The sequence below is a fragment of the Suncus etruscus genome, chromosome 15 (assembly GCF_024139225.1).
Source record: "Suncus etruscus isolate mSunEtr1 chromosome 15, mSunEtr1.pri.cur, whole genome shotgun sequence".
In the NCBI taxonomy this organism is placed as follows: domain Eukaryota; kingdom Metazoa; phylum Chordata; class Mammalia; order Eulipotyphla; family Soricidae; genus Suncus; species Suncus etruscus.
The window spans coordinates 74,058,581-74,076,449 of NC_064862.1; the positions used below are offsets into that span (position 1 = coordinate 74,058,581).

Below are 17,869 nucleotides of genomic sequence, written 5' to 3' on the forward strand. Positions count from 1 at the left end.
CTGTTGTGCTGAGGGGGGTGCCCAGTGCTCAGGGGTGGTGAGGGCAGGCACCTCTCTACCTTGCCAGCTCTGGAGTAATGGGTAACATTGGGTGTGCAGAGCTGGGAGGATGATGATGGGAGGGTAGGGTGGGGGAAAACACTGGGGCCTTTCGGGGCCACTAGGGGGCGCACCTGTAGTTGTGGAACCAGTTGATGACGGTGCTGGTCTTGAGGTTGAGCTGCGTGGCGAGCTCCTCGATGGTTTTGGGGGACGGGTATGGCTTCTGCTGGTAGGCCCGCTTCAGTGCCTCCTTCTCCTCCGGGGCCAGCACCACGCGCGGCTTCTTGAGCTGGTGCTGGGGCTGGGGGCTGGCGCCTTGGCTGTAGTCGATGCCCACGGCTGGCGCCTCACAGGGCTGACTGTCACTCATGGAGCTGTGCCGCCGCTTCATGTAGGCTGGGGGGAGATGGACAGACTGAGGGGAAGGCTAGCGATGAAGTGACCCCAGCCCTAGGTTCCAGCAGCTGCCCGGATTTGCCGTGAGAAACAGAGCTGCTGCTGCTGCTAGCTTGTCCTCCTTAGGGTCCCTCAGAGCATCCTGATGAGAATGCCCTGGAAGCCCAGCTTGTGCCAGCAGGATTAGCATGAGGGAAAGGGTTCATCCCGTGGGGGTTATCTTAGGATAAAGCTAATGGGGGTTCTTAGGTAAGGGAGAAGGGGTTGGCCTGGGATGGAGGTGGTGGGGCGGAGGGCAGAGGCAGGGCTGAGTGGCATGTACAAACAGTCTCTGGGTGCCCATGAAATCACATACATGTATGCACATGTACACATGTGTAGCTGTGTGTGCCTGGGTGAGGACACAGGAAGCCGCACTGGGCACTGCCCTGGTAAGTGATAGAAAGGAGGGGGGTTCAGGGGAACGAGTGTATATTGGTCTGTGTGTTGAGCTATGTATATGTATCCATGCATGGGGTCTGTCTATGTATGTATGGGTCTGTATATGTGTGGTCTGTGTGTGTATATGCATATATGTGGGGTATGTGTGATCAGAGGATGGAGTCTGAAGCACTCACTGGCACAGGGAGGTGACATTGGTGGTGGGGTTGGGGTTGAAATAGGATATGCTCATATCAAACTATCAGGGCTGCAGTGATAACACACTGGGGAGGGCATTTGCCTTGCACACAGCCAACCTGAGTTCGATCCCCGGAATCCTGTATGATCCCCCTGAACCCACCAGAATATTTCTGAGCACAGAGACAGAAATAACTTGAGCGTCGTTGGTTTGGTCCCAAAACAACAAAAAACCCAGAAGCAAAAATATTTTTTTGTTTTTGGACCACCCCCGGCGGTGCTCAGGGGTTACTCCTGGCTGTCTGCTCAGAAATAGCTCCTGGCAGGCACGGGGGACCATATGGGACACCGGGATTCAAACCAACCACCTTTGGTGCTGGATTGGCTGCTTGCAAGGCAAACGCCACTGTGCTATCTCTCTGGGTCCCAGAAGAAAAATATTAACTGTCACAGTTTGTAAATCACAGTTCTTGAATTAAATACAAAATTAAAAAAAAATAAAGAAAATCCTGATGCCCCTTTTCTAGTGGGTTCTTTGGGGGCAGTTTGAAACGTCTTTAGATTTCCTAAGCAGACAGAGGAGACTCACTTAACTCAAGAGACATTGTGGCTGGGGATGACAGGCCCATGATGGGCGCCTCCTCCTGGCACTGGGGCTCAAGCTTCCCGGAGGCTGGAGCTCCACCTGAGGTTACATGGCCAGGGAGAGGAGACCCAGCAGGGAAGGGGCACTCAGGATCAGCCCAGACCTGGGCCTCAAACATCTCCCTGGGAGACGAAGGTGGCTCAGGGCCTGGCTTGGCCCAGCAGAGGTACTCAGGGCCCGAGCTGTGGAGGCTGTGTGGGACTTCATGGCTGTGCTCAGCATGTGTGCCAATGTATCCATGCGTCCGTGTATGTGATGTGTGTGAAGCTGGGCAGGCAGTGCATGGCCTCTCAGGGAAGAACCGAAAATCAGCAGGAAAGCTGGGGGAGGGGGTGGAAAGTGCCAAGGTGAGAGGAGGAGGAAGCGCTGGTGCAGTGCCACTGATTCTCAGGTTTTTTTTGGTTTGGGGCCATACTTGGCAAAACTCAGGAGTCACTCCTGGCTCTGCACTCAGGGATCACTCCTGGTGGTGCTTGGGAAAGAACCATGTGGGCTGAATCTAGGTTGGCATTGTGCAAGGCAAACACCCTCTTTGCTGAGCTATGGCTTGGGCCAATTCTCATATTTAGCCATATTTCTCACTAGCAGAACTGTGCTTACCCCCTGCCCGCCCTGATCTCACAGTTCTAAGAAGAACATTTCTGACAAGGCCTGAAACTCCCGGCCCAGATGCCCTGGCCCCCTTCTTTCCGAAGTGACCAGCTCAGCCAGGTTCCACTTTGGTGGGAAAACTGTGGGGGCTGTGATAGGACCTGATGGGATGCTGGGGATAAAACCTGGGTTGGCTGCATGCAAGGTAAATGCCCTCATCTCTGTGCTACAGCTTTGGCGACACCAGTTGTGTACAGAGCTTTGGGGAAAACAGCTCATTTGCCACAGGAAGCAGTGGGCAAGTGGGCACATGAGTGTGTGTATGTGTGTGTGTGTGTGTGTGTGTGTATGTGCGCGCACACACATGGTGGCGTGCTCCCCACCTAGGTTACCTTTCTTCTCCATCCGCTTCATGTCCATCAGCTTCTCCACATTGTTGGGGTCATTCAGCCAGAGTTGCATGCGGACAAAGGGTTCCCGACCCTTCAGACTCAGCTTGTGCCAGGGCTTCGGGCGGGCGAGGAGGTCGGACACAGAACCTTGGGTGAGGCCCAGGATGGTCTCCCCGAATAAACGCTGACCTAGGAACACAGAACCCAGAGTGAGGTCATCGCCGGGGCCCTTGGGAGAGGGACAAAAAGGGTCCTGGTTGAAAAACGAACACCGAGTTCACTGATCTTTATTTTATTTTTGGTTTTTGGATCACACTTGGTGATGCTCAGATGGAACCAGGGTCAGCCAATTGCAAGGCAAACGCCCTCCCCTCTGGACTATGACTGGCCCCTAACTTGAGGCTGAAAATGCTGAGAGGTGGTCAGGAGCCCTACAGGGAACAAGCATTGTACAGAACTTTTTTGGGGGGAGTGGGCAGGTAGAAGTCCTGTGTGGTTCTTGGTGAAGCCCTGGCCTGATGATAGTAGCCTGAACACTTGGTGTTTGAGTCCAGGAAGCTTGGAGACCATCAGGGAGCACATTGGTGGGGTGAGGGCCAGGTGGATGCTGGGGAGAGATGGGGTTTTCTGGCACAGTTAGGGACATGCAGCCTGGCATCACTCAGGGCATTTGGCTCACAAGTATCTCATGGTCTATATTCTGCAGAGAAGGGGACTTGGTAAAAGTTGTGACACTTCTCAAAGGTCCTGAGTTCTGGAGGTAATATGGCACCTAGGACAACCTCTGCTGGGCATCCCCACACCCAGGCTCTCTGCAGTACCCCTTTCACAATTAGCAGAGTCTTGCTGAGCAATCAGAGCCCTTATGGGGCTTGAACTCCTTGCTGGGGTTATGGAGAGGCCATTTGTACTCAAGACTGAGACTGCTTCTGCCTTTGCTGCCATATTGCCTGGGGGTGTATCCCAGTCCCTCCCAGATAGCCTGCTCCCCCTACAGATTAGGAGGGCTTCCCCCAGTAGACTTGGGGGCATCCTACGCTGGAGAGCTGAACGGGAGAGCTGTTTCCAGCTTGCTCTGATGCACCTGCTCGGGTGAGGAGGGGCCGCTGCTTCTAGAGGCAGCACGAGAATGAGGCTGAACCTTAGCGACCTGAAAACGCAGAAGCTGAATGAACAGGACTTAGTAGGTGGCAGAAAGATTGGATCAGAGTGACCGTGTCTGAACCTAGGCAAGGGGGGCATGGGGCACAGCTCCAGGAGTGAGCATAGACCTGGAATGTTTGATCCTCACCCTGTGTGATCCTCAGAGCTCCACAGACCCCTATAGGAAGGGAACAACAAAAAACACAGGGGCCCCAGGAGCCGATGATGTCACGAAGGGCTTTGGCCATGAGCAACAGATAGTTTTAATTTCAGTGACTTGACTTATTTTTATTTTTATTTTTTTTTTTTTGGTTTTTGGGCCACACCCTGTGACGCTCAGGGGTTACTCCTGGCTATGCGCTCAGAAGTTGCTCCTGGCTTCTTAGGGGACCATATGGGACACCGGGGGATCGAACCGCGGTCCGTCCTAGGCTAGCGCAGGCAAGGCAGGCACCTTACCTCCAGCGCCACCGCCCGGCCCACTTATTTTTATTTTTATTTATTTTTTTTTGTGGGGGGCACACCCAACAGTGCTCAGGGGTTACTCCTGGCTGTCTGCTCAGAAATAGCTCCTGGCAGGCACGGGGGACCATATGGGACACCGGGATTCGAACCAACCACCTTTGGTCCTGGATCAGCTGCTTGCAAGGCAAACGCCGCTGTGCTATATCTCTGGGCCCGTGACTTGACTTATTGACTTCTGGTGTTTGGGCAGCACCTAGCTGTTTTATTTTGGGGAACCATGCATGGTGCTGGGGATCAAACTGGGGTGGAATCAAACTGGAAATCACAGCTGGCCAGGATACCCTGTGGAACCCCACAGCTCACCATCACTTTGATTTTGGTTTTTGGGGTCTTACCTGGCGCTGCTCTGGGCATGGGGCTTGCATGGTGTTGGGGGTAGAACGTGGGGCTGCAGCATGAAAAGCCTGCACCCTAGTCTTTTTGTTTTTTGTTTTGTTTTGAGGTCACACCAGGCAGTACTCAGGGATCTGGTTCTATGCTCAGGGTTGATACTCTTGATGGACTCAGGGGATACTATGGGATACTGGGAATCGAAACTGAGTTGGCCACATGCAAGGCAAACATCTTCCCCCTGTAGTCTTGCTTCAGCCTCTCACCCTGGTCCTTTAAGTCACTTCCCCTGACTCAGGTATCCAAGGGGTTCTGAGGACTCAGCAGTGTCCTATTCTTCTGGCTAGGCATGCTGGCAGGCTTATGGGGTCAACTCAGGACTGACTGTGGGACCCAGTGCAGGTCTTCGGGGAATGGGGAGCTGGCATCATCAGCCTCTGAGTGACCCAGATGCTTGTGACCCTTGTGCACAACGTTAGGTTGTTCTGCGTTCTTAGAGGTGCCTGGCCAGCTGCTCAGCCCCTGCCCTCGCCCCCTCAACCCTTTGTGAACTGCGAGGCTTCAGGGCACTCACCGAGGTTGTTGTCCGTCAGCACTTCCTTGACCCTCTTGGTGATTCCATAGGTGTCAAGCTCAGGGGACACAGCCACCAGCTCTTGGATGCTGAGCGCAGAGTGGCCGGAGAGGGGCAGCGGGGTGCTGGGCTGCGAGTCAGAGGCGGGTGGCTCGCTGGGCTCAGGGGCTTTGCCATCCTTGGCGGCGTCAATGGCCGGGCAGGGCTGCTGCACCAGCTCCGTCAAGCTCTTCACGGACTCGCTGGAGCTCATGGGAGACTCGGGTGCGGGGCTGCAGCTGGCCGAGGTCTTGGGAGTGCTTTCTGCAAGAGAACACAGAATCGAGCCTCAGTGGGCACTTTTGGCAGAGCAGGGCGCTCCATACCAGACACCCCAACTTTCCTTGGCCTACTGTTCCCTTTGTAGGGAAAATAAAGACAAAATCGAACCAAACCAAACCAAACCAAACCCAGAAGCACTCCCAGAAAATTTATCTTCTGGTCAGGGGAGGGAGTTTGCTTTGCACATGGATGACCCAGGTTCAATCTTGGGTATCCTGGAAGGTTTCCTGAGCACTGCCAGGAGGAATTTCTGAATACAGTTAGGAGTTAGCTCTGAGCATCACCGGGTGTGGCCACAAAATAATAACAAAATCTACTTTTTTTTTCCCTAAACAGAGAGAGCAAGTACTCCCTGCCCCTCAAGCAGCCTCTTTACATCTTACCTCTTTGGGTAAGATGGTCTAGAAGGGAAGTTTTTAAAGCTACTTTGACCGAGGCCCTGAGATTCACCGTCCTATAAGTCAAGCTTCCATGTATCCATCACCCCAACCAAAATAAGCTCCCAGATCTGCTTCCTGCCACCAGGGTCCCAAGGGCCCTGTGAGCTAAAACAAAATCACGGCAAGCGGGTCCTTTAAGGGAGAGACACCTTTGCTTCTGGGATGAATCAGTGAAAATCTGTCCCAGGGGGAACAATGCAGGTTGGAGAACGGGTCCATGCAGGTTTAGGACAAGGAAGGGCCACTACCCAGTGTAACCCAAGTGGACTCTTCCACTGGAGTAGCCCCTTGGCCAGACAGCACTAGGCACCCCTGGTCCACAGCTTCTACCCTATTGTACCCAAATGCATTTACTACCCTATTTGAGAGTCACCCAGTGTAAGGCCCTTCAGGCAGTGCCCTAAGGCCTGCTGGGCCAGGTCTTTTTTTTTGGGGGGGGGGGGTCCTGTAGGTCAGAAGTATGGAGAGGAGAGGGCATGGGTTCTGAGTTCTGCAGTGGGTAATGCTGTTGGGCCCCCTGCTAGCAGCCACTGTGTTGGGGGCTGGAGACATAATATGGGGAGAGTGCTTGCCTTGCACACGGCTGATCCAGGTTTGATCTCTGGTTCTGGCTTTGAGCTCAGATACCACAAAGTACAAACTGATTCCATGATTCTTTCCTGACTGGCTTGGTTTATTAATTCTTCGTGGCTACCCTACCTGCTTCAGAACCGTCTGCCTGGGATTGGAGATATGGTGTGTGGGGTGATCTCACAAACTGTGGGAATTTATTTTACAAGTGGAGCTTGAATAGCGACCCAGAGACCTGAGAAGACCCCAATGATGGAGAGTTATTTGACTTTCTGGTAGACAATCACCATGACGGCCTCCTTTGGCCAACTGAGCCCATCACTGGAACATTGGTGCACATGGCCCTTGTTCTGAATGTGGGCAGAGGCCCCCTCAGGTGGGACAGAAGCAGACAATGAAGGGGAGAGAGCTGAAGACTCTGCGCAGCATCCCAGAGGCAAAAGGGCCCACTGCCTTTTTTCTATCAAAGGTGCTTTGTGTAAGGACCTTGTTCCCCCCCCCCCCCCACCCCCATAGCTTGAGGTCACTGATGGAGTAGAAACCAAAGAGAAAGACCCATTTGAAGGGGACCAACAGCAGAGAGATGAATGGGTCCCCCACCCAGATTATGGCCCAAGAACTAAAGGCCTTTCCAGCCCAGATGACCTCAACATCCTACTACAGAAGATGGATGATCATTGTAAAATAAATCCTCAGAGTTGAGAACTCCCCAGACACTGTATCTCTACCTCCAGGCGACGGGTCCAAAGAAGCAGGGTATCAGTGAAGAAAGAATCATGAAGTCCTCTGCACTTCCTGGTATCTCTCTGTGAGCCTAAAGCCAGAACTGTTCTTTCATTCAACCCAGAACATAATTCAACCTGGCACGATATGGTGGAGTAAGATCCAGGTGGGCTTTTACAGGTCAAAGGAAGAGGTTTATGGGAAAGAGGAAGATGGGGAAATGCCTTTGTTTTGGGTTAAGAGCTGGGTGTCATCTTATCCCATGATTCCCTGAGCACTGCCAGTAGTAGTTCTGAGTGTGCAGAGCCATGAAGAGGAATCCCTAGGCATTTCCAGGTATGAGCCCAAAACTAAAAAACTTAAAATACAAGAGCAGGGTGTAGGGCTGGTCCAGGAGGAAACATAGCGGCCTGGCGTTGGTCTGACTGTGAAGGAAAACATCTGGCTCAGAGTGTGCTGGGCGGGGGTGTGGGTGGCTAGGGCTGGACATGTAGGCGTCTAAGATGGGAAGTCTCAAGGACAGATCTCCCGAAATAGGCCCCCAAACCATCTCCATCTGATTAAGCACAAACAGCACAAACACTACCAAGGGCCAGAGAGGCAACTGAGCTTCAGTGAAGCCTGAGAGGGAAGTATGTGGTGGATGCGTGTTTAGTGCCTTTGAGCCCAGGAGGGCAGAAAACAGGATCCAACCCCAGGTCTGGGCTATGTGGGGACCCACCGCAGCAGAATCTTGGCTAAACCGGTTGCACTTCAGCCCACAAGTCCTGTCCACCATCCCTCACCTGCCCTGGTCCCCAGCATCACAGCAACAGCGTTGCTGGAAAAAATCAGGTTAAAGAAACCCCTATTGGCCATGGTGAGATGGAAAAGAGACAGATGCAAACAGCAGAAATGGCCTGTGTAAATCTGGGAGGCAATACGGAGCCTACAAATCGGATTTCTTCTTGCCGCTCACCTCCAGGTCATCAGACAACGGGAAAGAAAACCCGGCAAATGTTATTTCAGCATCGGGAGCGGCGGAGGAATGTGCTGGAAACCTGCCCTGATGCGCCCGTGTGAGGGCCTGAAGTGGTGGCTCATCCATCTTGCTCACCGCGGACTGTCAGGGCCGGCATGAATTCCCCGAGTGATAAACCGATTCCTCCTTCTGTCTGTGTCCTTAACCCATAGCAAGGTCACGGCTGTGGCTGCCTGGTGGCGACAGGCTCAGAGGCTGCCGCCCTGGCACCTTTGTGGGAGCTTTCCTGGGCTTAGAGGGCAGGGATGCTGCTTCCCTCTTGTGTTCTGGGGGCGGGGAGGGGGGGGGGGAGTGTCTCCTTTTGGCCAGAAGCAATTGAGATGAGGGGGCCTGAATGATAGACTATTTGCCTTGCACTCAACTGAGTGGATATTTATCCCCAGCATCCCATATAGTCCCCTGAGCCCGCCAGAAGCAAATTCTGAGCATAGAGCCAGGAGTGACCCCTGAGCACTGCTGGGTGTGGCTCTCAAACCAAACCAAACAAACAAATAAATAAATGGAAATGGAAACATTCATGCTGTAATGGGAGGGGAGAGCTGCTCACACATGCTTGGGACTTCCTGGCCCAAGCCCTCACCCTGTCGCAGGAGTCCACACCTCCAAGCACTGTGGGCCTTGAGCACAAATCTGTGAGTCCGAGCCCAGCTGCCTGGATAACATAGGTATTTGGAAGGGGACTGTGGGGGATGGATTTTTGCTTTTATGTAGTGAAGCCCCTGATCGTGCGGAAGAGCGGCTTGTTAGTGAGACGCGGGAAGCCGAAGCTCTTCGAAAACACGCGAGGCCTTCAGGAACCATAAAAGGATTCTGAAAAGAAAAAAAAACCCAGATTCCGAGAACAGCAGGTCGGCAACAGCTGCTGGCGGTTTGCAATCGGAGCCAATGACAAACGCACTTGCTCCCACCATCAAATTTCTGGGGACAAATCTCTCTCCCTCTCTCTCCCCCCTTCCCTCCCCTTTCTCCTCCCTTCCTTCCCTCCCTCCCGCCTCCCTCTCTCTCTCTCTCCCTCTCTCTCTGATCCACCGTTTCCATTTCCATAACCGGTCCTTGATCTGCAGTAATAACAGCCCAAATTCCATTTAGTGTTCATTTGAGCAGTCAGGATAAAGTCATTTCTTATTATCTCCCCACTGTGTAAAAAACAGCTTGAAGGTAGGAAGTCAGCAAGCATTTTCACCAAAAAGTAATTATTGTAAGTGACATTTTTACTGCTGGCATGCCATAAGGCGAGCTGTGTGCTCAAAGGACAAGTTGCTGAAACAAAATGACAGGGTAGCCTGTGACATTCTGACAAGAACCCAAACATTATTTAACTGGCGGTGGGGCTCCCGCTCCACACTGCGGCGTGTGCTATGGCCCCAAGTCTGGGCACCAGCCTGTGCCAGCCAGGAAATTCCAAGTGGCTCTGAAGAACCAGACCCGGAAGGGAAGAAGGGGTGCTGGTAGACTGAGGGGTGTGTGGAGTTGGGGAGCACGTGCGTGAAAAAGGGAGGACCTAAAAGGGGCAGCGGCAGGGGAAGAGACTGAACCGGCAATGGAAGGATGTGCAGAAGGTTCTGGAATAGCAGGGCCTGAGGGACAGAGTTGGGCCTGAGAGCAGGCGGGAAGCAAAGGCACATGGGGTGGAGAGCAGCCAGCTAGGTGTGGATGAGAGACATGGGGGTTGTCTGTCTGCACGACTGGCTTTGGAGAGTTCCCTGTCTGTTGACAAGTGGGGGGCTCTGATGCCCGTGAACCCCAGTACTGGGAAAGTATGGCCATGGAGGACAAGCAGGGTTGTGAAGCAAAGGGTGTGGCTGTTTTTTCCACAGCCCCTTGGGCTCATGAGGACTCCCCACTTCTGACCACTCCTAAGGAGCTAAGAGGAGCAGCAATGAGGAGAAGCATGAAGAGGAGGAAGGGTCCAGGGCCTCCCCACCTGCCTCAGCCTCATGGCACTGAAAATATTAGCTCGCTGCTGGCATCTTTCTGCCACAGAAAGGGCAGAGCTGAGGGTGCCCCAGTGGGTTCTGAGTCACCTGCGGGCATCCCCTACCCTGTGCTCAGGCAGGTGAAAGCCCTCAGCACAGGTGGACAGAACAAAGGAAGTAGAGTGGCCAGGCAAGGGCAGGGCCTAGCTAAATGGTGGTCATGAAGGTGGGGGAGGGCTCCAGGGAGGGAGCACCCCAAAAGACTGGAGGTTCTGAGGGCCCTCCTAGTTACTGTCATGTTCCCCTTGTGTCTCCCAGAGGGACCCCTAACCACAGGAAGAAAGATGGAACCCCAACTGAGGCAGGGCCACTTCGGGTCTGACTTCACAGGCAGTTCTGGCAGCAGGAAGGAGGCTGGGGCTAAGGACAGAGGTGGGGGTTCGAGGGGGGAGCATGGTCCTATTGGGACAGAAGGGGTTTCTCTTCCCTTTTCTGTTGGTGCCAAGGGCCCAACCCAGATCTCATACTAGTGAGCAGAAACACCCACCCTACCCACTGTTCGTCCATCCAGACAAGTCATATGGATGGGCCATACACAGGGGAATGGCTGGAAACAGAGAGCGGAAAGACCAGGGGAGGCAGGACAGGCTATGTGCGTGGTGCATGTGTGAATTTGTATGTGTGAGTGTCTCTGTGTTCGTCCACCCCTGCATACCCCATCTGGGGACACACACACACACACACATACACACACACATGTACACACACACATTTGTAGGTCTGGTGCTAGGCCTGAGGCTGACCTGCTGCTGCTCAGGCCTTCCCAGGGGCAGGTCCATGGTTAAACCTGGTGGGGCCTGGTGTGTACTGTGGCTTGGCTGGGAGATCTCAGCACAAGTAAATCTAACGTCCTGGTCCATGGAGCCATTTCCTGCCTAGCTCTGTGGCTGTCCTCTCAGCACATGGAGGGTGCAGGGGCTGTGGGGAGCCTGCAGCATGCAACACTCTGTGACATTGACACGCTGGGGGCCAAAGCCTCAACCTGGAGCCTGGAAACTGTTCACAGGTCCTGCAAGGCCAGTGCCAACCCCTCCTTGGAGATCATTGTCCCCTGGGAAACAGCTCTCAGCTTCCCATAAAGCAGATTCATCAAGAGCAGGGTCTGGGGCCCTGAAAAGCGAACAACGACCCTGCAATGACAACTGGTGGCAAATGGGTTTACAAAGTGGCAGAAGGGTGCAGGTGGCAGCTGCCAACTCCCCCCAACCCCCTTGGTGCTGACTGAGGAATAACGCTCTCAAATTCCCTCCGGTCACCTCCTTCCCGACCCAGCTGTGTGTACGCCCTGTGCAGTAGGAGAAAATGTATGTCGTACAAACAGCCTAAACTTATTATAGAGATGGGGAGGAACAAACCCTCGTCTTAAATTGCTTCTGAGTAATCACAGATAATCACCAAATGCAGAGATTGTGTCCAGAGCCTGCAGCCTTTGGCTCTAGGGGCTTTGCTTGCTTGGGGCAGAGTTGCTGGTCCCAAGGCCCATCTGAAGTCCAAGAGCCAAGCTCCCAGACCTGCAGCCTGTGCTGGCCTCTCTGATGCCTCTGTGGAGCTCGGATGTGCTGCTGTGAGTTTTCTTCTCTGCTGAGGTCTGGATTCAAAGACATGTCAGGCCCATGGAGGACCTGTAAGGAGCCCTGGGCCTTTCCCCAGAGCAGCCTAGCCACACTTCCACGCTGGGGAGGCTATTTGGGCTGTGATGGAATGTTCTGGAAAGACTGCCCGGCTAACTGCAGCTGGGGAATCATGTGGGCATAGGGGGAGCCTCCCACTCTCCAAGCAAGAGGCACAGGTGAGCCAGTGACTTGAGGGTGGAGTGGGGGGTCCTCACTCCCCACTGTGGATTCTAGGCCCCTCGGAACAGAACCAAGAATGGGCTTGGTGCTGGGGAAGGTATCGGCAAAGCTATTAAGGCCCATTATTGGACGAACACTCCTAATCTCTCCATCCTGCTTGACTTAATTTGGGAAGAAATTGTTGCGAAAGGGTCCTTAATGTAGGACAGTCAGGAAAAGTCATTTATCATATCCCTGCTTCAGTGGGCGCGTTATCAGGGAGCTCATTTTCTGCATTCATCATGCAATCAGCCTATTATTTGCATATTAATCAGGCAGTGGACCGTGGCGGAGCAGCAGCCCCGCCAAACACTGCACTCGCGTCTCGGGAGAAACGCTCGTAATTATCATATATCAGTGTTATGATGTGGTAATTGATTACAACATCTTCCTCTGGCCCTGGGGAGCCCTGCCAAGACCCCCAGAGTGCCAGGCACTCTCTGCTCCCAAATCCGGGAGCCTGCAGCCACCTGCACCATGACTTCCATGGCTTCCATGGGCACCCACACCCACCCACTGTATCTCTCAACCTCATGTGGACCCAAATGCCTGACTGTGAGGAGAAAGGGAGGGCGCACCTCATCTCCATGTAGCTTCTCTGTGGGTTATATGGGGGTATGGAGAAAGTTTCTCCAGTGAGAGAAGCTGGGACATCAGATTCTCTTAACTGCCAAGTTGGGAGAGAGGCAGTGCCTGCGGCTGTTCTATTTAGGTGCCCAGCACCCAGCGACAGGCTAATTCTGGCCTCTGGTGGGGCCAACGGGCACCTGCCAGGTCAGACTCAGGCTGTAGCTAGGAGTGAGCTCCAGAGGGGTGGGCAGGCCCTAACTCACTTTGGGGCTAATAAAAAAACACCGAAAAGGGGGGGGGGCGAGGAAGAGATGGCCACCCACTGAAAGCCAAGTTCCAGTCTCCAGTAGCTCCTGGCTCATTCAGTCTCTAGGATCGAAAGCCCAAATGTACTATGTCGATACTCTTTTCCACAGAATAAAGAGGACATGGCCAGAGGCCACTGCCTAGGGCCTGTGGGGAGCTAAAAGGTGCCACCAGGAGAGGTCGCACAATCAGCCACCATGCCACACTCACATCCAGGCCCTGCCATGGGGTGACCCCACATGGCCAAGTCATCTTGATTTTTCTTTTTTTCCTCAGCAGGGAATGGTTTGGCAGTGCTCACAAGTTACTCCTGGCTCTGAGCTCAGGGCAGGTTTGTGGGACCCTTTGCAATGCTGGGGATTGAACCCAGGTTGGCTGCAAGTAAGGTGAGTGCCCTCCCTACTAATGGTCCTACCCTGACAAAGGTCCTTTGGAAATGCCAGATGCAGGGTCACCTTCCAGCATCAGTGGCTGGACAATCTGGGGGTTCCTGACCTGGAGAACTGAGAGGGTCAATGTTTGGGTCTCTTCTGAGGTGAGGCTGGCTGCCTACACAGCCCTCCATCAGTCCCCAATATGGAAATTAAACATCCAAAGGTACCTCTGTACCCCAAGTCATCCATGTCCTGCTGACCTTCACTGCTAAGATCCACTCAAACTGCTCAAGGGGCGAGAGGTCAACTGGGGACTGTGAAGATATTGAGTTCCTAGAACTCCAAACAGGAACCAAATGTTTGGCTGACTGATTTACTCTGGAAAGGCACCAATTAGAGAAGGGCAATGCACAGGGCTAGGTAGGCCTGAGGGCGCCCCTGAAGGGAGTAGGGGAGGGGGACACAGCCCTGGTTTCAGTCAGCTTGGCACAGCCCCCACAATCCTCCTTTGGCCCAACAGTCCCAACAGTGGTTGCTCCTGCCTCAGGGAACCTGGCCTTTCCCCTGCTGTGGTGAAAGCCCGAGTTTCATCTCCGACTGTGACTAGGAAGAGGGTATGAGAGCCAATAGCAGAAGTATGTGGCTCCATGCGTTCGTCTCTGTGCCCATCTGCCCCACTTCACTCACAGGCCTTGGAGAGATGCTGAGCACTGAGGCTGGGCCCTGCTGCATCTCCAGGGCTGAGGACGCCCAGCTGGCCGTCACCCCAGTGTTCACATGGTTTGCTGTGGGAGTCAACAATGGGCAGTAATAGGGATAGGCAGGTGCCCTGAGAGTGGCCCTCTCCGCCCTACCTCTCTCTGGCACCTTTTGCCATGGTAACTGTAGAACCAGAGGCCCTAGTGGAATCTTTCTCTTTGACTAGAGGACTGAGATGGGGCTGAGGGAACTGAGATGACTCTTCCTATTACTTCTCTGAGGGGCAGGAGGTTGGCAGGAGGTTAAATTGACTGCCAGGCCCCACTGGTTCTTAGTAGCTTGGTACTGATGACAACTGAGGGGCAGCAGCACCCAGTTTAACTTCCTGCAGATATCTGATCTACCAGGCTGAACTGCCTTGGGCAGAAGCCTCTCTCCTTCCTCCTCCCCCAGATGGAGGGTCTCGTGGCCCCTTGAGGAAACTCTTTAGTGGCCACGGTGAGAAGAGAAAATCAGAACCCCGATGGAAGCCCTGGACGATGTCCCTGCCTTGGATGGCACCACCAAGCATGTGCCCAGAGTCCCTGTTTACTCATGCTTGGGAGGCTTCCCCACTGCACAATTCACTCACTCACAGGCGGGACCACCTGGTTCTAAACCCAATTTCACACTTGGGGACCCACAGGGTCTTTTGTTTGAAAAATACTCTGAATGGGTAATGCCAAGAGCCTGGAAATTTCACCTGTGGAAACAAGGTCCCTAAGGGATCAACTTTTCTTTTTATCCTGACAAGTGCTTACTAGTCCTCCTTCTTGATGCACAGACACATTTTTGTTTAGCTCCTGAATATTAAAACACAAGGATCTCAGGATTGAAGTGATAGTCCAGCAGGAAGGGCATTTGCCTTGCAAGTGGCCAAGCTCTGTTTAATCCCCAGTATCCCATATGGTCCCCTGAGCCTGCCAGGAATAATCTCTGAGTACAGAGCCAGAAGTAAGCCCTGAGCATTGCTGGGTATAGCCCCAAACCCAAAACCAACAACAACAAAAATCTTTTCCCAGAGAATAAACTATTTCCACCAGTCACCATAATCCCTGTTTGGCTTGGGGTTTCCTGGAGGAGACTCTAGGACAGGATATGTGGACAGGTACCCTGCACTCCCCTCCTGCCCACTGGGGCAGTGAGAGGCCCAGTAGTCACCCCCCTCCCAGAACCTAGAGACACCCCCATCTCCTCTCTGCAGGGCACCAAGAATTAACGTCTCTGTAACATGATCTGGTATCATTTTGCCTCTCCTGGGAGCCCTCTGTGCTCTTCCCAGGTTGGGCAAGTGGCTATTGTAGAAGGTTCCAGCACAGTGGCAACACAGTAACATGCTACAACAACAAGGAAAAAGCTTCCCTTTTGTTTGGGTCTGTTTGGAAGGTCTTGGCAGCCGTCATACCTAAGCTGGAACGGCAGGACATTTCCTACTTTATTTAGGAACCAGGGATTTTGATAAAAAATGTGTCGCCTCCTGCCAAGTACAGCTAGCTCCAAGAGCGAGAGCTAATGCCAGCTTTCGGGGCAGGGGGATCCCTCATTTTCCAAGTATGATGCACCCCTGATTCCCTTCCCTTAGGGTGTTCAGGTAGTGAGGGGGGCTGGGCACTCCAACCTTTCTGCTGGACACCCAGAACTGCTAGTTTGCTTAGAATTCAAAGCTAGATACAACACGGAGAAACTCCATCAGGAGCACAGCAGCCGCAGGCCTGGGCTGCATCTGTGGAGGGTGGGGGGCGTGTCTGCACCCCCCCCCCTTCCAGCTGTTCCCTCTCTCTTCCCTAAACCCCTGCAGGCAGGCAGCCCACACGCCTCAGGGCTTTGTCTGTTAGTCAAAGAATCAATGGGAGAGGGGCTGGAGAGATAGCATGGAGGTAAGGCGTTTGCCTTTCATGCAAGAGGTCATCGGTTCGAATCCCAGCGTCCCATATGGTCCCCTGTGCCTGCCAGGAGCAATTTCTGAGCATGGAGCCAGGAGTAACCCCTGAGCACTGCCGGGAGTGACCCAAAAACCACAAAAAAAAAAAAAAAAAAGAATCAATGGGAGAAGAAACCACTTCAATGAGTTTAGGGAAACAAAGACAGGTACCTGGGAGAATTGGTGAGTCTGTGCCCAGCACCTCACCCCTCCAGCTTCCAGAGGGTTCTGGTCTACACCCCCAAAACCTAAGGACCGCCCCAAGAAGTGCATGACCACCTGGCCCATCTCACTGCGGTTGGGGCTCCTCCCTTAGCAACCACAGGAGGTGCCCAGTGGCCCCCAGGAAACACACGTTCAGCCCTGTGACCCTTCCAGGGTCCCCGTCTCAAGCCTGAGACTGGGACACACCCCACGCAGCCCCACGTAGTACCTGAGCTCATGCAGCCCTGATGCAAAGGGTCCTGGAGTGACGTCACGGAGTGGAGGACTGAGGAGAGAGGGGTACACAGTCAGAGGAGGGAGCACCTAGGGGGTTCACATGCATACAGGGAATGGTGGTCAGTGTAGGGCCCCATTTCTGAGAAGGGAGGACCCGCAAGAAACCCAGCGAGCTGCTGGGGGGGGGGGCTGGACACCCCCCATGGGAGCAGGCAGAGCTCATATAGATTCTGATTTGCCTTCTCGAAGCCCCAACTTCATTACTTGCCTCTGATGTCTACTTTAGTACCATCAGCCCTTTCTCAACTGAAAATTCATTTTCTGCTGCTTCTAACCCTTAGGGACACACTCAGTTCTCATTCTCCTGAGAGCCCAGGGCCAAGAGCTGTCCCCTTCTGTGTGTCCCCTGTGGGGCTGCCCTTACCTGGCCCTTGCTGCTGCCCCTGCACGGGCAGGACACCCTGGCCCAGCTCGCCACTGAGCCAGAGCTGCATCCGGATGAAGGGCTCTCGGCCTTTCTGCGTGAGTTTGCTCCACGGCTTGGGCCGTGACAGCATGTCACTGACGCTGCCCTGCGATAGGCCCAGCACCTGAAGGGGAGAACAGACACAGGCCTGAGCGCTGGTGAGTGTTGGGCCTGGCGGGCTCCAGAGGGGGAGACTGTGAGGCAGTGAGGCCCATGGTAGAGAGGGACATCAGGGGAGGAAAGAGCCAGGCCCTGTAGGCCCTGCAATATTGGGTGGGGACAGGGAGGGTCGAGGTGCTTACTCCTCCCCAGGCCTCCATCTAGGCTCAGGCAACAGGGTTGTGAAAAAGATCTGACCCCAACAATCAACCCTACTCTCAGTTGCCTTGTGAATTGGGATCCTGGCTGAGCTGCCCACCACGGCCTTCCTGGGACTGGTGAGGCCCAGAGGTGAGATGGGCGGCCTGACTGGGAGTGGAGCTTGCTGCAGACGGCACACACGCTGTGGCTCACATATGGCCATGCATATGTATGGGCAGACGCCCCCCACGGGACACAGATGCAGCCCCGAGATATTTAGGGGCTGAGGCCCATCACTCTTTGGAAAAGTTCTCAAGTTCCAGAATAAACTGCGCTCACGGGCCAAACAAGTTTAACGTTATTAAGTTGCTGCTAAATTTAAGGCATGAGCATAAAATGTCTATTTAAATGTTCGCAAATGATATTTTTACAACACGGGGCTAGAAATTTCAAGGGACTTGAAATGTTCACCCTCATCTCCATTCTCTTCCCCCCCACTGACTGCCCCACCCCAGGCAGAAACAGGCCACAGAGTCCACACTTGAGAAGGGTAGATTGGGGCTGGGCACGGGCTGGGGCCGTGCCTGGGGCCGTGCCTGGGGCCTGCCTGGGA

At 53.9% G+C, this 17,869-nt stretch overlaps 1 protein-coding gene across 3 annotated transcripts in view; it reads right to left on the bottom strand.

Moving 5' to 3' along the window:
* CUX1 (cut like homeobox 1) overlaps window positions 1-17,869 on the bottom strand; it is a 221,664-nt gene that overhangs the window by 25,850 nt on the left and 177,945 nt on the right. The window contains exons 19-23 of one of the 3 annotated variants that reach the window (XM_049787853.1): window positions 16,915-17,080; window positions 16,483-16,539; window positions 5,258-5,560; window positions 2,686-2,874; window positions 174-438 (exon numbers count right to left, since the gene is read on the bottom strand). The exons of the other annotated variants lie outside the window; for them this stretch is intronic. Coding sequence (XP_049643810.1) covers window positions 174-438; window positions 2,686-2,874; window positions 5,258-5,560; window positions 16,483-16,539; window positions 16,915-17,080 — 980 coding nt within the window. The remainder of the gene's footprint in view (window positions 1-173; window positions 439-2,685; window positions 2,875-5,257; window positions 5,561-16,482; window positions 16,540-16,914; window positions 17,081-17,869) is intronic. 3 annotated transcript variants of the gene reach the window in all.